At 42.2% G+C, this 26,627-nt stretch overlaps 1 protein-coding gene across 1 annotated transcript in view; it reads left to right on the forward strand.

The window, feature by feature from the left end:
- The window catches only part of LOC138000488 (uncharacterized), a 93,603-nt gene that overhangs the window by 55,701 nt on the left and 11,275 nt on the right, over nt 1-26,627 (forward strand). The window contains 19 exon segments of the mRNA XM_068846943.1: nt 4,294-4,704; nt 5,330-5,440; nt 5,550-5,660; nt 6,105-6,215; nt 12,324-12,434; nt 14,389-14,583; nt 15,544-15,657; nt 16,165-16,278; nt 16,662-16,784; nt 17,450-17,572; nt 18,430-18,543; nt 18,880-18,993; nt 19,068-19,190; nt 21,293-21,406; nt 21,778-21,900; nt 22,647-22,760; nt 23,190-23,303; nt 25,669-25,782; nt 25,856-25,978. Of these exon segments, the coding sequence (XP_068703044.1) occupies nt 4,294-4,704; nt 5,330-5,440; nt 5,550-5,660; nt 6,105-6,215; nt 12,324-12,434; nt 14,389-14,583; nt 15,544-15,657; nt 16,165-16,278; nt 16,662-16,784; nt 17,450-17,572; nt 18,430-18,543; nt 18,880-18,993; nt 19,068-19,190; nt 21,293-21,406; nt 21,778-21,900; nt 22,647-22,760; nt 23,190-23,303; nt 25,669-25,782; nt 25,856-25,978 (2,577 nt within the window).

Here is a 26,627-nt window from a genome sequence, read left to right on the forward strand (position 1 = left end):
ACTTATTGTTGAGTTTTGCCATGACAGCAGCTGCTTTGGCGATCCTGCAGCTGGTCTCAGCATCGAGCGAAGTCGAGCTTGACACGGTGGAGCCTAAGTTGGTGAAGGTGTCCACAACCTCCAGCTCCGTGTTGTCGATGGTGATGAATGGGGGCTACTCAGCACCTTGCGCCAGGATGTTGGTCTTCCTGAGGCTGATCATTAGCCCAAACTCGTTGCAGGCATGGGAAAGATTGTCTACGAGATTTTGGAGGCCTTCCTCGCTGTGGGATGTTAAAGCAGCGTCGTCTGCAAACAGCAGCTCCCGTATGAGCACCACGTAATCTTTGGTTTTGGCGCGGAATCTGGCGATGTTGAAGAGTTTGCCGTCTGACCTCGTCAGGACGTAGACACCTTCTGTACATTCTACAAAGGCATACTAGAGCAGCATCGAGAAGAAAATCCCGAACAGGGTTGGAGCAAGGAAACAGCCCTGCTTTACTCCACTGCTGACTGGGAAGGCATTGGAGGCCGCCCCATCGAAGCAGACCGTACTCTGCATGTCCTGGTGAAAGGAGATGATGATCGCCAGGAGTTTTGGAGGGCAGCCAATCTTCTGGAGGATCTTGAAAAGAGCCTGCTTCTGCTCACCGAGTCAAAAGCTTTGGTGAGGTCCACGAAGGCGAGGAACAATGGCTGCTGCTTCTCTCGTCACTTCTCCTGCAGCTGACGGAGGGAGCAGATCATGTCATGGCTCTGAAGGCACACTGTGACTCGGGGTAGGTAGACTTGCGAAGCAAGGCTCTGCAGGCGGGTCAAGGTGACCCGAGCGAATACGTTTCCAACGACGCTCAGAAGAGAGATGCCGCGATAGTTGTTGCAATCACTACAGTCACCCTTGTTCTTGTACAGGGTGACTATTTCGGCATCTCTCATGTCTTGGGGGATGTGACCTTGCTCCCAGCACAGGCAGAGGAGCTCATGAAGCGGTTGCAGGATGGTTTGCTTCCCATGCTTCAAAACGTCCGGCGGGATACCGTCCTTCCCTGGTTCCTTGCCACAGACAAGACCGTCGATGGCTATGCTGAGCTCTTCCAACGTCGGCGTGTTGTCACGCTCCCCTATGACTGGCAACCCAGGCAGGGCATTGGGGGCAGTGTCTGTGACGATGTTCTGGGTTGAGTAGAGCTCGACATAATGCTCCACCCAACACTGCAACTGCATGCTCTGATCAGTGATGACCTCGCCAGTCTTTGATTTGAGCGGGGCTGTTTTGACTTTCGTAGGGCCGGTGGCAGTTCTGATGCCCTCATACATCCACTTTGCGCGGCCACAGTCCGCTGGTAGCTGGATTTCGGTGCATAGGTTTTGCCAGTACTCGTTGGCACAGCGGTGGGCGGTCTGCTGGGCCTTGCTCCTAGCTACTCGAAGAGCGTCGCGTGTGCTTGGGGAAGGATTTTACTTGTGAGCCAGCATCGCTTTCCTCTTAGCCTCTATGACTGGCTGTATTTCTTCCCAGCGAGCCTCGAACCAGTCAGCATTCTTGCGTTCTTTCTTGCCGAATGCAGCCATGGTTGGGTCGTAGATGGCATCCGGGTTGCTGGTTGTTTGTTGTGCAGCAAGTTTCTCCTGGAAGCTGTCAGCGAAGCTCTGAGCCTTAACGGGGTCGGAAGTGCCACAGGTGTTGATGCGGGGGCGACCCTTGGTCTTCCCATGGTGGATCTTTCTGGGCTTCAGCCTGATCTTGCTTGCAAAGAGCGAGTGGTCCTTGTCACAGTCAGCGCTGTGATAGCTTCTTATGTGGAGGACACTGCTGAGGTCCGCTCTCCTAGTGATGACGAGGTCTAGCTGGTGCCAGTGGCAGGACCGAGAGTGTCTCCAAGACACTTTGTGCAGCTCCTTACACTTAAAGTAGCTGTTGGTGATTCTGAGGCCGTGGTGCCAGCAGAGTTCGAGTAACCTCTGCTCGTTCTCATTCATCCTGTCGACGCTGAAGTGGACGAGGCAGGTAGGCCATGCTTGCTAGTGGGTCCCAACGCAAGCGTTGAAGTCGCCTAGGAAATATATGCCCTCGAAACTTGGGATTCCGGATAGTGTTTCCTGCAGAGCCTCGTAGAATTGATCCTTGGCTTCTGGGGTGGAGGTCAGAGTCGGAGCATAGGCGGATATGATGTTCACAAAGCCCGCCGACGTTTTCATGCAAAGGGCAAGAATTCTCGCACATGGTGTGAATGTTCCCGATTGCGATTTGAAGAGCCCGAGTCGTCGTAGTTTTTCGCTTTTGACTGCTTGGTGCAAGTACTTGCTTGCTTGTCGGGAGGGTCCCCTAAGCTCTACGCACCCAGCAGAGCAGGTAAGCAATGACGGGGCGGCACCTTACTGGCTGGGGGCTGCCCAGCTTGAGGCGGGCGGTAGCTACCCAATGAAGCTGCGAAGGCTTCTGCCACCGTCGGACTAGACCCCTGGCGCTCCTTCTTAAGCCAATCAGTCGGAGATTAGAACCAGTAAACTGCGTCGTCACGTGTTGTGCCGGAGTCTTGCGACACCGCTGGTGTGCCCTTATGCCTGGGCGGGAAGATAAGGAGACGCTGGGCTGCCCATACGACAGTGTTCCCCGCTAAGTGTAACTGGCTGGGTCCAAGGGAAAAGGGAGAACCAATACAACTTGGGGCCTAGTTCCACTGCAAAAGCTGCCGGAAGGAAGTTCTGAGCACCTGCCATCCGCCATAGGGGCTCCACTCCAGATTTTCCCTCGAGGTTTACTCCTGAAGCCTTCCTGAGATCAGGTATAGCTGCAAGGCAGCGGAGGTTTGAAATCAGGGTTTATCTTCCCCTAGATGGACTGCCTTCACAGGCTAAGAGCCCCATCTACCCTGGGCAACTGGTTTTAAGGCGCCAGTGGCTTCGCCTTCGCCCCTTCACCTGTCAGTGGTGCCAGTTCCGCCACGCGGAGGCCAGAAGTTGGACTTAGCTGACAGAGGCTCTTAGAGTCGCACGCCCTTCGGAGCATTTCCAGAGGTTGTGGAAGTCCAGCCTCACAACCAACTCCCCGGCTATAACAGCCTTACGGATATGTATAAATTGGTTTACCCAACGATGAACTCCCAGTAAGAGGATCCACAGGATACAGTGTCTCGACGTAAATTTATAAATCAGTGTAAGACGCGACGAGAAGACCAACTCTTGACTGTTCTTTGTAGGTTTAATACAACGTTTCGGCCGTTCGGCCTTCCTCAAGACTAAGAAGTAACAAGCTATATCACAGTAGTGGTAGGTTACAAGAACATCGACTTATATACAAAGAAAAGATATGAAAATTAAAATTACATAATTCGGCAAAGGTGAAAATAACTAAACATTGAAAGGTTAACACACATAACATGTTGATGTGAATACAGACAAGTAACAAAGATCCGAAAGAAATGAAACCTAATTAGTAGTATAAATCAAAAACGATGATGAAATGCATAATTATGGAAAAAAGGAGAAATCACAATAACTCAATTGTTGTAATTAATGCGGTGTTTTTATCTAAATTATTGCCATTGTTAAGACCATGGGGATTAAGGGTAAATAATTGCTCCGTCCAATAGGCCTCCCTAGCGAGCAATAATTGATCAAGAGGCACCTTCAGATGCAGAAGAAAATTCTTACTTTTCATAACTATGATTCCAGCTAGGATCAAACTCTAACCCCTCCATCCTCAACAACGAAAACTATAGACTTCACTCTTGTCTAACGGCTGACTATATTTTACTGGTCCATGCATGGGGGACCCCTTGTACCTCAGGGGTCAAACTAAGTTACCTTCTGACTTGCACTTATTAACTCCTAGATCGTGAAAAGATGGGTTCTGGGTCATTTCAAAGTTGTAGGCATTCGATTTCTGCAAAGCCCTGTCACATAAATACTGTCTGTGAATGACAAAGTCAAATGCCAACTCACTAAAAATTAACCCAGGCTATCCACCCCAGAGTTACGGAGAGACGAATGTTCTATCTTTGATTACCAGTCATTATTGGAACGCTCTGCCCCGCGTGAAGCACTTTTTGTCAATCCCGACAAGCCTGTTTTGTGATTGCCCACTCTTCAGGGGATTTTAAAGACAAGAAAACTCATAACCATCGTTTATATACAATCAAGATGTCGGTAAATTTAAATTTAAATGTTGAATGTTTAGTTGTTACGTAGCAACGCTTTGTTTCTGTGGGGCAAGAAGATACAAGTTCATTAGGTTTAAGGCAGAGATTGCATCGTTATATGTTTATTATAGATGATTAAATTAGCCCCCAACTATAATTATTATTTCTACAGTTAACCTCCCACCAAAGTTTTCTTCAGCCAACCAGTTCTACGCTTTGTATCATGAGAACCTGGAGTTAGCAATTACTGTCTCTGACCCAGAAGGCATGCCTGTCAAAGTTACTCTTAGGGACGAAAGCCCGAGTGATGCCTTTATACGCGACAATGTTTTGGTTTGGAAAGCCAACAGTAACCAAAATACTCAGTTTATGCTCAAAGCCACGGATGCCTGTAAGGCGGTTTCTACACATATAATCACGGTCTCCTTGGTTGTATGCCAGTGTCAGAATAATGGAACCTGTATTCCAGACCCAGACAGCTCCAGAGGATCTGGTTTATATCGATGCAATTGTGCTCCAGGGTTTACAGGAGACGCCTGCCAAACTGACATTGACGAATGTCAAACTTATCCATGCTTAAGAGGTAATAGCACGCACACGATATCAGATACACTTCTCGGAATGAGACAGTTTTAATAGGGGGGAGGGTGGTAGATGGATGACAAATGATCCATGAGTGGATTACTTGTTGTTTCTTTTCGTTCAGAGGTCTTAAGAAAATAACTTGATGACTCATTGCACTCTTCTTCATTACCTTAGCATTGTAACCCTCGCACTCTTGTCTTTACGCACTGGATATGCCCTTGGGTATTCAACTAGTTAAGAGTTGCCTGGAATGTTTTTTGCCATCTATGGATCTCAACGTTGGCAAGGACAGTTAGGAAAGTTAGAACTCGAATAAAAGCGCGGTCGGTGAGATCAGAGAATTCAGTTGGTTTAGTTGAAGTACTATGTTTATTTGTGTTGCTAATAAATGCCTCCAATACATATGCCATGACGCAATGAACCTAGGAAAATCATAGAAGTAAAAGGTCAGGCTCTTAAAGTCAATTCGATTTTAGGTTTCTAATGAGAATTAGTAAGAGTGAGCATCATTGTAACTCAGAGGCGTTGCTTCGAAATTTTGACATATTTTCTTGGCCCGGGAAAGTGCAATCCGGCATATCTGCGAAAGATTATCTTTAACTGGTATTTTTTCTTAATGGAAGGTCGCTGCATAGATGAACCAAACAATTTCAGCTGCATCTGTGATCCAGGATACGTTGGAAGAACGTGCGACACTGATTACGATGACTGCAGCTCATCCCCTTGTGTTCATGGTTAGTTCCAAACTGATGTGTTGTTGACCACTTTAGAACAAAAGCAAGGACATCAAATCTTCTTACGATGTGTATAAGAAGGTGGCTGAACGTTTTTCCTTTTTTATAGGAAATTGTATCGACTACAGAGATTCTTACGGATGTTCCTGCGTTCCTGGTTACAGTGGAGAAAATTGCACGATAAATATAGATGATTGCGAGCCATCGCCTTGCAGACATGGTTTGTAGAGAAATTTCATACTAATTGTTTTTGATATCTTTACAAAGCTCCTCATAATTGCTGCCTCAAAATGATTTTGTGAAAGAGTGATTATTGTAAAACCTTGGAGGAAGTGTAAGCCAGAAAAGATTCGTTTCTAATTCCTTCGGGACAACAAACATGTCAATTTCAATGGGCTCATATGGCCTGGTAAAGCTCAGTCGTTTCTGTATGAAGACTACAAGCTCCACCTCAAGCTCGAGGAATTTTAATCCAAGTCAGGATTAAGGAAAAGTCTAGTGTTCGTTTGATCTGTTGAACAGTGTGCAGCAGCTAAAGCCCGAAATGAAACAAACCGTCAAAGATTCCTGTCTAAGAAAATCAGTTTTTTTTAACTAATGAATTTTAAGTGGGTAATATCCAATTACACTTAACTGAAAGCGATCATCCTCGATATTTTCAAAGGAACTTGTATTGATCAAGTCAACAACTACATGTGTCAGTGCCATGCTGGCTACACTGGATATAATTGTACTGGTGAGATTAATGAATGCCAGTCGTCTCCTTGTGTTCATGGTATGTTTGGTTTGACTTTTTGATTTTGTTAAAGTACGCGATAGTATAAAACATATGCATAGCCAAGGTGTGTAACTTTGAGCAACAGTCTCAACCCATGTAGACAAATAAAAGCGACGCTCACGCTCCGTTTTGAAGCCTTGATGAATTTGATATTTATTACAAAAATACCAGTGAAATACCAAGTGAGCTTTCGCGCGAAAACATGATATTTTTACACGTGACAACATCGCAGTTGTTATGGTTTCATATGATAATTGCGCCTTTCGATGCCTTTCGTGAAATGATTTAGTGTTTCATTGGTGTTTATATAATAAATAGAATATTACGCGGCCGCTTGGAGATACGAAATTTCTCTACTCGTGTTGAAAAGTATTTCACTCGTTCGCTGCGCTCACTCGTGAAATATTTTTCAACACTTGTAGATAAATTTCGTATCTCCGCGCGGCCATGTAATATCCTCTGTAATACGGTCTCTCCCTATGAACGTTAACTGTAGATACTATTTTTCTCTAAGGATGAAGTCCTGCGGTGTTTCACGAGGTCACAATAGATCACGTCGGAAAATACCATAGTACTCTTTGTTTGTCCCCCTACATTTTGCATAAGCATTGTTTCCAGTTTTTCTTGGGACTTTCCTTGGTTCCAAGAAAAAAACAAAAACAATGCTTATGCAAAATTTGGGGGGGGGGGGGGGGGCGGTGGGGGCAGACAAAGAGTATTATGGTATTTTCCGAACTGGCCTATTATATTTTGCCGCAAATTATGTCGAAAGGACAATGAAGTTGCTACGTTCCGTGCTGTGGTTGGAGCGGATGTGTACGGAGCACTTCGCAATTTTCTGGGCTCCCAGCAACCAAAAGATAAGTCATTTGACGAGCTAAAAGAAGATTTGATTGAGCATTGCTCTCCAAAAACCATTTTGGTAGCGGAACTTTTTAAATTTGATCGTCTCAACCAGCTTGGGAGCGAATCAGTTTCTCAGTTTGTGGTTGAGTTAAAGCAACTGGCATTACAGTGTGAATTAATTTGGAGTTTTCCTTGAAGAGGCGTTAAGGGACCGACTTAGTTTCGGACTCAAAAACGTGCAAATCCAAAAGAAGTTGTTAGCGGAGAGAGAATTTACACTCACGAAAGTAGTGGAGACAGCACAATCTGTTATGTTAGGATATTTCGCAGTCGGATACTGCTGATGATGACATGTGTGGTCTTGGGTTGTATTCCTTCGAAAGACAAGCGTGGATCGGTTTATCAAGTCCAGCTGTCGGAGGGCAAAGCAGTCAGGATGGAAGTGGATACTGCGGGATCTGCTGTGTCTTTTGTTTCTGAAACTGTTTAGGCATGTCAAGCAGAAAGCTTCCATTCATGTTCGTTAGGACGCACAACATATCTTTCTGAAGGCACTGCCAGTTATTTTTACCTTCAAGGAAAAAGTGAAGCAAGAATTGCAGAGATTGTAGGAAGAAGGGATCATTTACAAGGTTAGCCAAAGCGATTGGGCTACCCAGGAAGAGTTGGTCCAAAAGCAAAAGGGGACTTTTCGAGTTTGTGGTTTGTCCAAAAGCAAAAGGGGACTTTTCGAGTTTGTGGTGACTATAAAATCCATTACCGAATGCAGAAAGCTTGTTTGAAATGTCTTGGGGGTAAAGAGTTTAGCAAGATCGGTTTATCTCATGCCTATCACGATATTGAGCTGGATGGCCATTCCCAGAAGTACCTGACCTTAAACAATCACATGTACCGCTACAAGAGGGGCACCCAACAAAAATTAATGCATAATGATACCAAAAAAAACTTACAAGAAAAGGCTAATAAGACATTTTTTGAGTTTTTTAATTTTTTAAGAAAAAAAAAGGTGTTTCGCACTCCCAGGATGATTATGAGCCAAATTCCAGCACACAGCTAGATATTGAGGGAAACGCCCATCCAGGCGACGTTGTGTCACTGTTTCCCAGCCAACAAAGAACCTCGTGAATTTAAACTACTCGCCAAACCGGTCAAAACAGGGTTTTTTCCTCAACACGCGATAAGTTGAACCAGCGGTAAGCTTCTCGTGAACGGCTTCTTCTCCAGTCGCCCCCAGTTTCTGTTCTAATCCAGCCAGCACTGATTGAAATACTAAAAAGATTAAATTTTCCGTGAAAGAGTATCAAAAAAATAATAATTTCCAATGCGGAACAAATATTTTGCGGAATACCTTCGTTGGGTGCCCTTGGTGTAAGCTTTTGCCATTTGGACTTTCTAGTGCAGTAGCCATTTTTCAGCGAATTAGTCAGTACGTGAACAAGCTACCTGTTACTGCTTGAGGCAAGGAGAGATCCAGTTTTAGCTCGTGTGAAGATCCCGTTATACAGCCATATTATTTACGCAAGCACAAACTTTCGGTTGATCAAGGCTGTATGTTGTGGGGTTTACGTGTCGTTATCCCTAAAATGTATCGTGTTCTCCTGTTGAATGACTTGTATAAAGAGCATCATGGAATCTGCCGGATGAAGTCTCTTGAAGGGTGTTATTTTTGGTGGCCGGGACTGGGTTCTGCCATCGGAAAGCGTGTTAGTACGTGTTTGTGTGTATGCGGTGATGAGGAATTCTCCCTTCTAGGGCACCTTTTGCGCCCTTGGAAATGGTCTGTTAAGCCATGGGAGCGCATACACGTCTATTTCTTGTTGACGCTTATTCGAAATGGTTGGAGGTCATTCCCATGAGTTCCACCACCAGTTTGAAGATCACTGAAGTTTTGCGTTCATTGTTTGCACGTTATGGCATCCCAAAAGAGCTAGAATCCGACAATCCACGTGCACCGCAGCGCTGAGGAGTTCACCCAATTCATGAGACAGATTGGGGTCAGCTCACACCCGTACCACCGTGTCACCCTAAATCAAATCGGACTACTGAACGTTCTGTACAGACGGGTAAAGTGGCTTTGACCAAAGTGCTTAATGGGAAAGCAGGTTCCCTTAGTCCTAATATCGACTAGCCAATTATTTCATTCTGAAACACTGCACACCGCACCATGTCACTGGACAATCGCTAGCTGAACTTTCTTTGGGACGGCAAATCAAAAACTGTTTCACACTCCTCAAGCCGATTCTGAACAGAGCAGTGGTGGAAAAACAGGTGAAACAGAAAAAGTACCATTATGAAGGACTCGACATGGTCAAGTTTCCGGTGTCCAAATTGAATGAGGCTGACGTAGTTCGTAACTGGAGAAGTGGAATTGAAAAGTGGATTCCTGGATTGATCACCCGAGTGAAAACTTACCGTGTTCATTGTGGGGACCGAATACGTTTTGTCCAGGTGGATCACATAAATAGGAAAAGGTTGCACCTCTTCTTCGAGTTCAGTGGTTGGCAACAGAAAGCAGTCTCGTGGGCGAGTCGTTGAAGTCGCAAGCGGAGGAGGATTGTCTGGTCTCTTCCCTGCTACTTTCAAGTGAGTTCAGCGCACCAATTCCTGGAAACAGTGCTGTTACGGGGATCAGAGAGGAACACCTAGTACCCAAGGAGACACAGGAATCAGTATTGGGAGATACTTTGGAGAGAACGAGTACCCCCGGGCTGTTATTTTTACCACAGCCAGTACCAAGGTACCCGCGTCGTAAAAAGGAAAGCACCATCCAGATTGCTGAACGCTGTATATTTATGTGGAATTGTTGAGTTTCATTGTGTAGTGTTGACTTTCCCATTTGTTCGGGAGGAGTGTAATATATTAGGCATCAGGCCTCTTATTTTGTGGCCTGCGTATTGACGCCTGAGTAATAGAAACGAGGAGCTTTTAGTTGTTTACATTTTTTAGCTCCGAAATAGTACAGTAATGGTGACCGGTCGATCTACATGGGTGTGGGGCGGATAGTAATGAAGTAATAGCGGTTGGCAGGGAAGTAACACCATAAACTGAAGAGAGAGAGATTACCTTAGAGAGAAATTACCTTAGTTTAATGTCAAATTTACTTGCTGAACGGGAGCGAAGGAGCACACAGACGCCATCCGCCATTAGGGAGTTTAAGCTACCACGTCGGCTAAAGACAATGCCACAAAGCAAGAATATTATCGGTTAAAAGGCAAAAATAATCGCGCTGTATGCGCGGCACGCACTTCGGTGCATTTCTTTGCCGCGCTCCAATAAACAACAACATGAAATCACCAGACCTTTTGATTACAAGGAAAGCGTACAACAATGAAACGTTCATTTTCTATCTTCATTACCCATCCAGTTGCAGGATATTTCGCCCGTATTGCACAACCTGAAAAGAATGAAATAATCGCGAAATACTTACGATAGTGCTAAGTTGCAAGTTAAAGTGACGTTTTCGTTGACTTTGACAGTCGTTGTCTTTACTTAAACTCCCCATTATCGCTCACCGTCAGAATACCTAAAATAATGTCACAAAAATAAAGCGTAATTCTAGAAGATTAAAGCTAGACACAACAGAAGCGACAGTGGCAACAATCTACAATTGTAGGTATCTGAGTACGATACGATATCAGAACCGGCCTCATTGTTCAAACAGGATTCAAGGATCATTCTGTCATAAGAAAAAAACGTGCGCACGAGCAATTTCAACTCCTGCTCAATGTCCTAAACAATTCAGCGCTCAGCGGTCGTCGAACAAGATGGCTGCAAATTTTGAAGCTCCAAGATAATACCAAGAGAGGAAAGTTAGTTTGAAGCATTTGTACGTGAATCGCTGACAAACGTGAAGTTAAAAACCTGTCAACTATTTTATGATCTTATCGTAGTCCTTATCGTAGATAACAAACCATCAAATCTTACTCTATCCTTTGTATCTGAGCAACATAATTATGCCACTCGAAGCACATCTTTACAGTATCTAAATCCCAGTTCTGTTAGAAAAAATATAAGGCAATTTTTCCCAACGATTGTAGGATGTTTCTATTGGAATTATCACATTCCTCTACTCATACGTAGTATGCCAAATAAACATTTAATTAAAAGATCTCTTTTTCAGAATTATTTTGTTCAGTACTAACTACTGTATTTACTGTTTAGTATCCTCAAACTATGCGTTTCTCGTTTCTTCTGCTTATTGTAATTATTACCTTTTATCTTAAAAAAATGACTGGTTTACCTATATCGTTGCCCTTCTCCATTTAATTCTTATGGTGAGTCTTTCATACCTTTGTATTTCTCTAATATAAATGGAGGAAATAAATGAACTTAACTGAACTGAACAACAATTCCATGTGTTATATAGAGAAGAGAAGATGTGATCATCATACCTTGGTGCCGGGTTTTTTCCTCATACTCATGCTCATTATATCAAACTTTCTTAAAAATTAAGAGTAAACGCTGACCAAATAACACTTTGGAAGTACGCAAATTTGTCTACAACGCCCAGCTATTGCGGGGAGAAAATTCGGAGACGTTACGTAAATGCAATATTTTGTGTAAAAGGCCAATTTATATGATATTTGCACTTGCAATGCCACAAAAACGGCGGGGGATGCGCAAGACTTATGAAATTGCATTGCGCCTAAAGAAAGAAGTGCTTTATCGTTCGAAATGATGTCGTGACATGAGTATCTTAAGAGTCCTACTAGTACTACGCCCAAAATAATCAAGTCTTATTTTTCTTTGAATTAACCTGTGTTAACTAAACACTAATTATAAGTGACCCAAGTTTTAAGCCTTGATTTAAAAAAGACACCTGTTCATCTTAACTGGAATTTTCTATTTAACAGTCCACCATTACTAACTTTAAAGTTTTGAGAGAGCTGGATCGAGGAGAAAATGATGTCAAAGACTCACTAGTTTAAGAAAGCAATGCGCGTGTACGCGGCTGAATTTATATGCAGCACTGGAGTTTTGGGCTTTCAGACTTTTAAACACGCGTGTTGCATTTATATCATAAATAAGCTGAATTTACAGGCTGAAATTTTAAGTTATTGAGTAAATGACGTCAATTTTTCCCTAGATCCAACACTCTGAGGTCCAGTGGGTCAGTTTTGAACGTGAGTAATGGCGGACCGTGAAATCCAAAAGCCAGGTGTTACGCAAAGACACTTAAAAATGTTTGGATCATAGCAGCACTTTAAGTTGAGTGATTATATTTTGCGGATGTTCTGTGTTATTTCATGAACTTTGCAGGTCAATGCATAGACCATGTTAACAACTATACTTGCATCTGTGATCATGGCTTTGAGGGAAGAAACTGTGACAGTGAGATCGACGAATGCGAATCATCTCCGTGTGTCTACGGTAAAGAAGGTGTCTTATCCTCATAACGCACTTAACTCCCATGATAAAAGCCATCTACTTAAAACCTTGTAGATATTTATCCAGAGATACTTATTGCATTAAGCAATACATTACACGAGCTTATTCAAACTAAAAACGTGAATTGTAGTGAGATGCAGGATACGTAGAAAGTTATTAATCAACTCTGAATAAATCTATATGTTTCGGCTATCTTGCTGTGGGTGGTTTTTCAAAATTGATGCTTTCCGGCTTTTGTTGGCCCTTTTCCCTATGCTAAACAGGTTTGACTCAACATACTTTACTGTTGAATAACAAAGCGGGACCTAGTAATTTCAATCTCGGTTCATCTTTTTCAATGTGAACATGGAACTTGCCTATGCATGTCATTGAAATTCCTTGAGGGCCAATCTGTATTCTTTTACGAACATAAATTGCCAGTGACTCGTTCTCTAATCATGAGAACAATTCATGTGCAAGAGATTGTGTCGACGAAGTTTATGGATGCACTTGCAATTGTTTTGCTGGTTACTCTGGACTGAGATGCATGCGATGTTGAAATAGACGAATATATTTCTTATCCTTGTGAACATGGTATAATTAGTAATGGTAAAATGGGACTGAGTGGAGTCCTATTCGGTCTGTAATCATATCAGTGATATCAAAATCGGACGACCGCGCAGGGGGAGTCCGATTTTTTTATCACGAGTATGATTACAGACCGAAAAGAGCATTTTCGAATTCTCACGGCTGGAATGGATCTCGCATGAAATGGATGTTAATGCGGGCAAATCTTTTCAAATGCAAATTAATTTGCCCACATTAGCCTCCATTTCATGCTAGATCCAGTCCAACCAACGACACGAAGTATCCTCTTACCAATTAATCATAAAAATTACAATTTCCGAGAAAAGAAGAAGAGCCAAGTTATGAAAGAAAGGCAAAATTTGCATTAAAAGACTGACAAAGGAGGCGTAAATTGTTTAATGTCGCTTTGACATCACACAATCACTTTGAATGTGTTTGGCTTATTGAACTGCCCTATAACAAACTGGCCGATAACAACTTGGCTAGTGAATTAGTGGAAAATAAGAGTTTTTTTTTAACCAATCACAATTGAGGAAAATTATTTTAATGACTAATCTTCACAATGACCACATTTCACTTGAGATCAGTCACATGCTGCTAGTATTGTTCAATGAGTCATTTTATTATCTTTGTTTGGGAGAGTGATTTGGTTTTTCAATCTTCTGCGCTTATCTCAGAGGCTATTTGGGTGACACGGACTCTATGGCTTTGTAAATTTCCACAAAGTGAGGTACAGAGGATTTTTTCCCCCTCAACAATTACCGTTACTCAAGCTTTCTTCTGTTTCATTTTTTGTCGAAATTTCAAAACTCGATGATCAATTCCCCAAACGGAATCAACCTAGGCAGCTCAAAGTACTATGTACAAGGAAGGGTTACGTTTTTGCAAATGTTGGCCGTGTAGCACTTATATTTCAACAGACTTAACTATTAGACGGTAATGTGAAGTGCTAGTTTTCTTCAATTCCCACCCTGGTCAGAGTTTTCTCTGTCCTTGTTTGGGCCCTTTTCCGTTAGTAAGGGTAACGCTCACATGGTTCATATGGGTAGAAAACTAGCACTTCACATTACCCTGTAACAGTTAAGTCCGTCAAAGTACTATGCATGAACTGTAAACATACCAAACCGCTCTCTTACAGGAAGTTGTATCGATCAGTTTAATGCTTACAGATGCGCTATTTTTCCGAGTTTAATTCCCACCCTGGTCAGAGTTTTTCTCTGTCCTTGTGTAGGCCCATTTCCATTAGTAGGGCTAACGCTTACATGGTTCATATGGGTAAAAAAACTAGCACTTCACATTACCCTCTAATAGTTAAGTCTGTCAAAGTACTATGGATGAACTGTAATCATACCAAACCTCTCTCTTACAGGAAGTTGTATCGATCAATTTAATGGTTACAGATGTGTTTGTGAAATGGGCTTTAAAGGAAATAATTGCGAGATCACCGTCCAGAAATGTGAGATTGACTCCTGTTTCTCCGGTGTAACCTGTACCGAGACTGGGAACACCATATCGTGTGGACCTTGCCCATCTGGTTTTACTGGCGATGGCAAAAATTGTGAAGGTGGATTTGACTTTTTTACTTACTTTTAATCTGGGTTTTACCTTGTATGACGTTGTTCATGGACTGTTGAACAGCGGACCTGGTTATCGTGTGTGCATGAAGTGCCTTTGAATCTTAGTTAAGCGATTATTGTTGATAGCTGTGGGGATCTTAGAATTAATTAATTGATTTTTTTTCTCACTGCAGGCTGAATTCTGCGAATCCTGCAATCTGATTGGCTCTGGGAGCGGGAGGAATTTTTCTATCCTGCCCTCCAATGCAATCCGGGCAGTATCCTAGCCCTGGTTGCGTGAGCATGTGTAATGACCTTAAATTTCCATTTTTTGACACCGAATCCGTTTACATACAGAAATAAGTGTTTCAAAACAGATTTTTAGTAGTCAAGAGGCGTGGAAATATAATTCAAATAAAAATATTTCTCTTTGAAACGTCAGTTTCTAAGTCGCTTACTGCATTTGCTATGAAACGCGGTTCCAGACAACACAAAATGACTTCAGAGAGGAAGAGAGAGAGGAAAAAATAAATAAGTTATTTACCAGCTAAGGGTCGGTCCGCATAGCGAAAAACTGTGGCCTCGGTATTGAAAAAGGCTGCCCTCGCCGGCAATTTGAAGTGCAGGTTAAGGACGAAATGGAAATTTTAGGCAATTGTCTCTTATAGACACTTGAAAAATTCAGGTAGCGTCTACGGAATTTGAACCCATGAAGCCACTCAGTTACGAGTAAGTCAACTACGTGGCTTCCTACAGCTACAGTAGCTCAGCTGGTGGAGAATTGCAGTGGCATCTCAAACGTCATCGGTTCCAATCCCATTGATGTGAACGTGAACTGATTTTTTAGGTGTTTCAAGTTTGCCTATAAAATCGCCCTCTTGTGGCGATCTTTCTTAACATAATATGAGCAATATGTCGTCGGATCCACATATATTACTAACTTCTGTTTATTTATCATCCTATGTTAGACATCATCGACTGCGTGATTGACACTTGTGTTAATGGTGGGTCGTGTGTGGATGGCGTGAACAGTTACACGTGTAATTGCAAAGAAGGATTTACAGGGGATCATTGTGAGATTGGTAATCGAACTGGAACATATTTTTTGTTATCGTCTACTTTGAACTATAAGGAAGCTTGAGCACGCGACGTTTTTGAGAAGCGGGCTGCAACCGGAAGTCAGCTCAGTGTTTTCTCTTTTAACTTGTCTTCACACAACCACATTTTTATGACAAAGTATCTTTTCTTACTTAGAGACGATTAGTTTAAAAAATCAAGGAGGCACTATTGTCGTGTTCACTTTTGGTTGAAGTTCCCCTTTCAAAAACGTCCATTGCTCGACGTTGTAAAAATCAAATGAATCGGCTTTTGACACTTTTCATTGTACACATCGACGATTGTCTGAACCACGAATGAGCCAATGGTGGATTATGTGCAGATGGCATTAACGGTGAGTCATGTATCTCGTTACATTGGGAAAAAATGTCAGACTGGTGAAGCTTGCTTTTTGTTGATTCCGGCAGAAAGTGATCTTTGATCGAAGAATTGGTTAATAAGATGAAACTCAGAATTCTTTCCTATTATTTTAGATATAGACGACTGCCTTTCAAACGCGTGTGCAAATGGAGGATCATGCGTAGATGGTGTCAACAATTACTCATGTATTTGTCCAGTAGGATACACAGGGGATCTTTGTGAGACTGGTAAGGTTCACATGGCAAGGGGTGAGGCTGATGTGGAACAGAATAGTTAAGACTCAGAAAAGCTTAATTAAGGTTGCCGGAAAAAACTAAGAAAGCGTTTCCGTAGCCTTTCGTTTCCAAGCGTTTTCATCTTGTCAAACTCTGCGTTCGAAAGAGAACGCTGCGCTGTACTCAACGGGAGGAGGTACGTCCACCAAAAGACGAGTTTTATTGTGTGCTGTAACATGGGTTAAGTGTGTGAAAAAAAGCCAGTGTCCTCAGCAGTTTGTAATCAGGGGACTGGAAATATGTAAGACATGGATAAGACTACCGTCTTTTCCTTCCCCACCTTAACCACATTGGGTAAGGTATGCCATGTTCATTCCCTCTGCCTTTTTTGGCAGATATCGACGAGTGTTCTACCAAATCCCCCAGCTGTGATGTCAATGCTGTTTGTACTAATACTAAAGGATCATTCATGTGCACATGCGTACGCGGCTTTTCGGGCGATGGAAAAACATGTTCAGGTAAATCAAACAGAGTCAAACTCGCATAAAACGTGGAAACTGCAAAATTTTGTTCCCAGAAGCACGAAACGGGCATGAGACAATGTGAACACTAAAAAGGGAAACTCAACGGTGAGAAAAGTGGAGGTGTCATATGAAAGTAAGTCACGTATGCCATGCGTTATCAAGTTTGGTGAAGGAATCGGTGTTTGCTTGAAATTAGAAGCCAAAAATCGAGGAATATAGAAACCACTTGTAACAGTTCTTTGGAAGAGCAATTGCTCGTTTACCAGTGTTAATGTTACTCATGGACTGTTAATTGTCTCCCTGCTTAAATTGTCTGTTTGATGATAATTAATTACGTCATTACAAAAGCTTTAATACTAAAAACGAAATTTATAAAAATATAAAGACGAAGAGAAACGAAGTCGATACTGAAACAATTACGAACACTTACAACAAAAAAATGATATTAGATTGAATTGGCACAGAAAATATAGTTGGTCTCTTTTTTTTCTGAGTACAGTACCTACGAAGGTGAACATCACTTTTTTTAGGTCCATTTGCAATCGAGGGATTAGAAATATGGATGACCCCTGTAAAACTGCTTTTAAACATTGCATGCATACCATCTTCGTTAAGCAACCATGGTTTCCTTGGTGCATTCTTTCTGCCATTTTATATAGATATCGACGAATGTTCTACCAACCCTTACAGCTGCGATGTCAATGCTGTTTGCACTAATACTAAAGGATCATACAGGTGCTCTTGCAAAAGCGGCTATTCAGGAGACGGTAAAACATGTTCGGGTAAGTTAAATTCACTTACAACTTGAAACTTGCACCAAAGCTCGTAGGTCATGAGAAAATGTTCACATAAAATAAAATAAAAATAACCTTAGGAAAAACGTTATGTTTACTTAACATCTGATAAGATTATAAAGCTGCCATCTACAATGTCAAAAACTTAAAGTAACAACAACAAAAACTTAAATGAATGACCGTGATTAAAATTTCAACTGCTCATATGAAGTGATTTTGAAGTTAAATCCCTGAGCGGGATTTGAACACACATCGCTCCCGTTACTAGTAGGGTTTGATAACCACTAAACCATCAGGGTAACCATACTGGAAACACAGCAGTCGAAGAGGTGGTTTACGTGATTAGAGCGTGGACCTCCTGGGAAGGTAGGGAAGCCTGTAACTCCACTTGAAACCCAACTAAGGATCAAGTGAATGATACACGACCCTAGTCAACTTAGCGGATGACAAGGAAGGATCCACAAGGGTACAGGCTTATTTTGTTTGTGAACAAAAAATACATGGGAGAAACCCTGACCATGTACACCCCAAATAATCATATTTTTAACTGAGTATAGTTTTAAAAGAAATTTCGCCCTGCGCGAGATTTGAACATACGACCATACGTTGAATTTGATTCTGGTAGTCCCTGGTTCAACCTTCCTGCTGCACTTGTAAATAGCCAACTAGTTTGCTTCTGGCCAGTCGGGATTCTTTACAGTTGATGTTGTTCTGTTCCGTCGTTTCGTTATGTTTCATTAGTCCTGAAAAGCCCCTATGGAAATTCAAACGGTCAATTAAGTATGTAATGCATTGTAATGTTTCTTCGGATTCACATGTATTAATAAGTTCATTTGTTATCTTAGACATCATCGACTGCGTGATTGACGCTTGTGTTAATGGTGGGTCTTGTGTGGATGGCGTGAACAGTTACACGTGTAATTGCAAAGACGGATTCACTGGAGATCGCTGTGAGCTTGGTAATCGGCCTGGAACACATTTTTTTTCTCATCGTCCAGTTTAAAGTATACGGGAGCTTGAGCACGCGACGTTTTTGAGAGGCGGACCATAACCGGAAGTGAGCTGTTTTTCCTTTAAACTTGTCTTCACACAACCACATTTTTATTGCTTATCTTTTCTTCATTAGAGACATCTGGGAGACACTATTGTCCTGACATACAAAGAGTTCACTTCTGGTTGTCGGGTTGTCGTCCGTCTCTCAGAAACATCGACTTTTAATTATGCTGGCAGAATTGGATCTGTGGTCGAATAACTGTTTGGTAAGATAAACTCAGATATCTCTCAATTTTTTTTAGATATAGACGACTGTCTTCTAAACGCGTGTTCTAATGGCGGATCGTGCGTAGATGGTGTCAACGATTACTCATGTTTTTGTCCAGTAGGATACTCAGGGGATTTTTGTGAGACTGGTAAGGTTCACATGCCATCTTAGATGTTGGTTTGTTTGGCTAATATGTTCATTTCCCTCTGCCTTTTTCGGTAGATATCGACGAGTGTTCTACCAACTCTCACAGCTGTGATGTCAATGCTGTTTGTACTGATACTAAAGGATCATACATTTGCACATGCATAAGCGGGTTTTCGGGCGACGGAAAAACATGTTTGGGTAGGTCAAACTCACATAAACTTGGAACTTGCGAAATTTTCTCCCCAGAAGCACTGAAGGGGCATGAGACAATCACACTCAAAAGGGAAATGCAACAGCGGGAAAAGTGAAGGTGGCATACGGTAAATCATTTTTGCGCGCATGATCTAGCTTGGCGAAGAAAACAGACGGATTTACTGGAGACAGGCACTCATGGGTTCAAGCTGGAGATCATTGTGAGATTAATAATCGATCTGAAAAAGGTTTTTTCTCGTCATCCACCTTGAACTAATATGTAGATTTAGCCAAGCCTAGAAGCGGAGCTCCCGTTTCTAACCCCAGAAAGAAATATAGGGTGTATGGAAATATTTATGCTTCTGTACAAAATTAATCGTCATTGTTGTATACAGTTTACAGTGATCAAACATCTCTGAGCTGATAGCACTAAACAAACAAGCCTTGCAATCAATAACTAAAACTGCTAAAACTTTAATTACATCTACAATAATCTCTTTCACAACATTTTCCGTTTGACTGATAATCTTTACACCCACTCTCTTCAGTTTAGAACAACAGCACAAATCTTGCTAATTAAAAAGTCAAGCTATGAGTAGTAAATTCGCTTACTCGACAGCAATTACATAGATAAACAAAGTAGCTCACGACTGGACATCCATTTCACACAAAAAGCCTATAAATGTGATTCTTGAAAGATGCCAGAATCTGTCAACACGGTATTGCAAACGTTTCAGGCCTTCTTCCCTTTTTTTATCGAGTTTTACAAAATATGTGAGGCGCGCGAGGCATGCATCAAAAAAGAAAACATTTACCGGAAAGCTAACAGTTGTAAATTAATGTTTTGTCTCTCGCGCTATATATTTCTCTTAGCTTTACGGTGTTCTTGATTGATTTTTTTTCTTCTTCTCCTTCCTCGGCTTCTCTCGAGGTTTTCTTCGCTTAAATTACTCAAATTTTGTTGCCTCTTCTCTCGTGCTCTTTCCTGCTCTTTTATATCCCGTTGCTCTTTACTAATATGATTTCCCGCCAGAAACACGCAGGTTGCCAAATGCAACTCTGCCATGCGATTTTCCGCCAAGGAAAATTGCCCGAACACTCCCGTCCCCCTCCACCCTGACAGTCGAACGGACGGGGGTACGCTGACGTCATAACCAAAATTTCTTGCATGGATAGATTTCCCAAAAAATCTTACCCATGGTGCTCCGCTGGCGCGCTTTGCGCGCCTGTGCTCCGCTATTGGGGACTTTAAGCAAGCACGACGACGACGACAACGGTTACGAGAACGTTGCTAAAAGTATTATTTCCCGTTACTGTAATAACTTTGCAATTTTTCCGAGTCGCTCGGCTTGGAAAGTGCGAGAACACATTTCAAGAATAAAATTGAGGAGAACGGTGTGGATATTTAGAGAGAAAATTGAAAATTCTTCGTCATTTGCTTTCGTCCCCCACATGACCTCAAAATGATCATTTTCATATCATTGTCAAGACCAGAACTGCAAAGAAGTGTATCAAAATGTAAAATGCACGTGCAGGGCGTGCTGAACTATCGATTTTGCTAAATAAACCTATTGTTTTGTACCGTTCTTATAGCCGTCGTCGTCATTGCTTAAGTTCCTCTTAGGAAGCTTGGGCCCGCGACCTTTTTTTAGACGCGGACCGCAACCGGAAGTCTTCTTTTTTCCCTCTTAATCTTATATTACTAAATATGTTTTCTTCATTAGAGAAGATTAGTTTAAAAATCTGGGAGACACTATGGTCCTGGAATGTGAAGTCAAGCTTTCACTTATGATTGCCGTCCCCGTCTCAAAAACGTCTATTGCATAAGCTCTCTAATTGTTTTAGTCTCGACGTTGGAAACATGAAGTGAATTGGCTTTGACCCTTTTCATTGTACACATCGACCATTGTCTTCACCACGAATCTGCTAATGGTGGATAATGTGCAGATGGCATTAACGATTTGTCCTGTATGTGTAGAGAAGGATACAATGGGAAAATGTCAGACTGGTAGAGCTTGCATTTTGGTGATTCCCGTATAACTTGATGTGATCTGTGATCGAAGAATTGGTTTATAACATGAACTCAGACTTCCCTCCTATTGTTTTAGATATAGACGAATGTCTTCCGAACCCGTGTAGTAATGGCGGATCATGCGTAGATGGTGTCAACAATTACTCATGTATTTGTCGAGTAGGATACACAGGGTATCTTTGTGAGACAGGTAAGGTTCACATGGCAAGGGGTGGGGCTGACGAGAAATAAAATAGTTAAGAAAAACTTGAGGTTGAACGAACTAAACAAGCGTTTCCGTAGCGTTTCGTTTCCCGGCGTTTTCATCTCGTTCAAGAGAGAACGCTGCACTCAACGGGACCAAGTACGTCCACCAAAAGACGAGCTTTAATGTGTGCTGTATCAAGGGGTTACGTGTGTAAAAAAAGCCGATGTCCCGGCTCAGCAGTGTGCCATCAGGGGACTGGCAATATGGAAGACATGGGTAAGACTACTGTCTTTTCTTTCCCCACCACAACCATATTAGGTAAGGTATGCCATCTTAGATGCTAACACGTTCATTCCCTCTGCCTTTCTCGGTAGATATCGACGAGTGTTCTATTAACTCTCACAGCTGTGATGTCAATGCTGTTTGTACTAATACTAAAGGATCATACAAGTGCACATGCATAAGCGGCTTTTCGGGCGATGGAAACACATGTTCAGGTAAGTCAACTTACGGAGAATTTGGAACCTGCAAACGTTTCTCCCTAGAAGCACTGAAGAGGCATGCGACAATGCTCACACTCAAAAGGGAAATACAACGACAGGAAATATGGAGGTGTCATTTAAATCACTTATGCCGTGCATTATCAAGCTTGACGAAGAAATCAGATGGATTTACTGGAAATCATTGTGAGATTGGTAATCGAGCTTTGACACACTTTTTGTCCTCGTCTACTTTTTGTCCTGTAAGGGAGCTTGGGCACTTGACCTTTTGTAGCCGAGGACCGCAACCGGAAGCGAGCTTTTTCCTTTTTATTTTGTCTTCACAAAACCACATTTAGATTACTAAGTATCTTTTCCTCATTAGATACGATTAGTTTAAAAATATGGGAGAAACTATTATCCTGGCATACGTAGTCAAGTGTTCACTTCTGCTTGCCGTTTCAAACGTTTATTGCAAAAGCTCTTTAACTGTTTTCGTCTCGACGTTGGAGAAGCGAAATTAATTGGCTTTGACACTTTTTTAATGTACACATCGACGATTGTCTAAACCACCAGCGTGCTAATGGTGGATTATGTGCAGATGTTATTAACGATTAATCATGTATCTGCAGAGAACGCTACACTGGGAAAAAATGTCAGACTGGTAAAGCTTACGTTTTGGTGATTCCGGTAGAACTTGCTGTTATCTGTGATCGAATAATTGGTTTATAACATCAACTGAGAATTCTGTCCTGTTGTTTTAGATATAGACGAATGTGTTCCAAACCCGTGTGCTAATGGTGGATCATGCGTAGATGGTGTCAACAATTACTCATGTATTTGTCGAGTAGGATACACAGGGGATCTTTGTGAGACTGGTAAGGTATACATGGCAAGGGGTGGGGCTGACGTGAAATAATTTAAAACTAGACGTTGCATAAGCGTAAACTGGTTTGCCGGTGGTACGTGTTACACAAAAACAGAAGGCACTGAGTTGGGTGTTATTGAACTGTAGCGTTCCAGTATTTTTTTTTTTTAGAGTAGAGGGGAGAGGGGTGATGTAGACCATTCGAGGGGTCACCCAGACGTCATGCCAGCAATGGTCCTTTGGCTCACACGTTCAAACGTTGAATTATCTTGTAACCTCGTGTCCCGTTTTGAGGTCTTTTACCTGTTTATGCTTTGGTAGTTAAATTCAGTTGAAAGATAACAAAACACGTTCTTGACTGAACCTCACTCGTTTCTTCATTAAAGGGGCTATGTCACTTGAAATGATATAATTTCAGAATTCTCTCCTATTATTTTAGATATAGACGACTGTCTTCCAAACCTGTGTGCTAATGGCGGATCATGCGTAGATGGCGTCAACAATTACTCATGTACTTGTCCAGTGGGATACACAGGGGATCTTTGTGAGACTGGTACGGTTCACATGGCAAGGGGTGGGGCTGACGTGAAATAAAATAGTTAAGGAAAACTTGAGCTTGAACGAACTAAACAAGCGTTTCCGTAGCGTTGCGTTTCCAAGATTTTTCATCTCGTCTCACGCTGCGTTCGAAAGAGAACATTATACTCAACGGGACCAGGTACGTCCACCAAAAGATGAGTTTTCATGTGTGCTGTAACATAGGTTAAGTGTAAAGAAACAAGCAAGTGTCCTCAGCAGTTTGCCATCAGGGGACTGCAAATATCTAATACATAACCACATTAGGTGAAGTCTGCCTTCTTCAATGTTGGTTTCTTTGGGTAACACGTTGAATGCCCTCTGCCTTTTTTGGTAGATATAGATGAGTGTTCTACCAACTCTCACAGCTTTGATGTCAATGCTGTTTGTACCAATACTAAAGGATCATTCATGATAAATTTGAACGGCTCATATGAAGTTATTCTGAAGTTAAAATAATACCATCTCATTTATAGATATGTATGTATAGTGGTGAGTGTACAAATAGCGAAAGCGAACTACTAACTGATCGATTTTGAATGAAAAACATATTATGCCGTGAGTGGGAATGGAACCCGCGTTCCTCTGGTTACTAGTCGGGTGTGCTAACCACTGCACCATCACGACAACCCTGCTGGCAACAGAACTATCAGTGAAGATACTGGTTAGCCACGGGGTTCCCCGGCAATGTTTAACATTCAGGAAAAAGACTACATCGGATCACCCGAAGGTGATTCACAGGCTACCAGCTAATTAATTAAACTTTTGTGTGTATGAAGAAGGCCGGAAATACAACGATGTAGTCACTAGCCAGTTGCAGTGAACTACCACTAACTGATCCTTTTTGAATGAAAAACATATCACTATTCGAGTGTGATGACCACTACACTATCAGGAATCCATGCTGACAACATGGCTGATTGATCACTTAGTGTGTGGCATTTACGTGGGACTCCCTAAAGGGCCAGTTTGTCTATGTGATAACGCTCGATCAACATGCGATTCACAGGCGGACAAGGGTAATTAATGTAAAGTGTCAGTTAAGTAGATCTCGCGAGCCAACACGTAGTAGTGAGTATACAAATAGCGACACCGAACTACTAACTGATCCTCTTTGAATGAAAAACATTTATATGCGGTGAGTGGGAATCGAACCTGCGTCTCCCTGGTTGCTGTTTGTATACTTACTACTTAACATTTGCATAGCAAAGCGTTGTGTATTCTTCGGATCCTACTAGCTAGTGACTTCATCGTTGGATTTCCAGTCTCTTTGATTCAAAAATATAATTTGTTATTAGCTGGTAGCCTGTGAATCATCCTCGGATGATCCGATATATGCTGTTCCTGAATATTAAAGCGCCGGGGAACCCCGTGGCTAACTAGCAACTTCACTGATTGCTCTGTTGCCTGCAGGGTTGTCGTGATGGTGCAGTGATTAGCACACCAGACTAGCAACCAGGAGGATGCGGGTTCAATTCCCATTCAAGGCATTTATATGTTTTTCATTCAAAAGGATCAGTTAGTAGTTCGCTGTACATTTTGCCATTTGTATATCTGACCTACTAATCACCCTTTCTCGCAGTGGGAGCCTGACTCACTAAGGGCGCAGCCTAACGAGGTCGGACCGAAGGAGCTGTGCTGCCGGCTAGGCGCTCTGCCCCTGAACAAGACCAATGTATGACCTCGATGTATATCCTGTTCCTGAATGTTAAAGCGCAGGGGAATCCCGTGGCTAACTGGTAACCTCACCTATTGCTCTGTTGCCAGCACGGTTGTCGTGATGGTGCAGTGGTTAGCACACCCGACTAGCAACAAGGGAGACGCGGGTTCGATTCCCACTTACGGTATATATATGTTTTTCATTCAAAAGGATCAGTTAGTAGTATATCTAAATCTTTATCTGACCTGCTAATCGCCCTTTCTCGAAGTTGGAGACTGAATTACTAAAGGCGCAGCTCAACGAGGTCGGACCGAAGGATCTGTGCTGCCGGCTAGGCGCTCGGCCACTGAGCATTTTGCGTGACCTAAGGAAAATTAATGCAAACAGGTCGCCTCGAATTGCTCACATAGCTAATTTTGCTGTAAAGTTAAACAATGACAGGCATGAGGTGCACTTGCGCACCTGCAACTGAAAACTGGCAACATAGCAATCGAAGAGGTGATTTTACGTGATTAGGGCGTGGGCCTCTCGGGAATTTTCCTTCAGGGGTGACGAGATAGGGGAGCCTATAACTCCGCTTGAAACCCAACTAAGGATCAAGCTAATTACTATTCTCCTGCCATGCGAAGTGTTCACTTCAGGATGTCGTCCGATGAACTTAGAATTCTCTCAATTTTTTTAGATGTAGACGACTGTCTTCTAAACACGTGTGCTAATGGTGGATCCTGCGTAGATTATGTCAACAATTACTCATGTATTTGTACAGTAGGATACACAGGCGATCTTTGTGAGACTGGTAAGGTTCACATGCCATCTTAGAAGCTAGTTTGTTTGGCAAATATGATCATTCCCTCTTCCTTTTTCGGTAGATATCGACGAGTGTTCTACCATCTCTCACAGCTGTGATGTCAATGCTGTTTGTACTAATACTAAAGGATCATTCATGTGCACATGCATACGCGGCTTTTCGGGCGATGGAAAAACATGTTTGGGTAGGTCAAACTCACATAAACTTGTAACTTGCGAAATTTTCTCCCCCGAAGCACCGAAGGGACCTGAGACAATGTTCACACTCAAAAGGGAAATAAAACGAAGGGAAAAGTGAAGGTGTGATACGGTAAATCATTTTTGCGTGCATGATCTAGCTTGGCGAAGAAAACAGACGGATTTACTGGAGACAGGAACCCATGGGTTCCTGCTGGCGATCACTGTGAGATTAATAATGGATCTGATTTTTCGTCCTCGTCCACTTTGAGCTAATATAGACTTTTAGCCAAGCCTAAAAGCGGAGCTCCCGTTTCTAACGCCTGAAAGCAATATAGGGTATATGGAAATATTTATGCTTTTGCATAAAGTACAAAATTAATCGTCATTTTTTGTATACAGTTTACAGTGATAAAACACCTCTGAGCTGGTAGCAATGAACAAACAAGCCTTGGAATCAATAGCTAAAAATGAAATTACATGTACAGTAATAATGATTTAATAATTTATTACTTATATAGCGCAAAATACATGTGGATATGATCTAATCTCTTTCACAACATTTTATGTTTGACTGATAATCTTTACCTTCTCTCTCTTCAGGTTTGAACAACAGCAAAAATTTTACGTATTAAAAAGTCAAGCTAACACAAGCAA

Source organism: Montipora foliosa, chromosome 4, assembly GCF_036669935.1.
Source record: "Montipora foliosa isolate CH-2021 chromosome 4, ASM3666993v2, whole genome shotgun sequence".
Lineage (NCBI taxonomy): Eukaryota > Metazoa > Cnidaria > Anthozoa > Scleractinia > Acroporidae > Montipora > Montipora foliosa.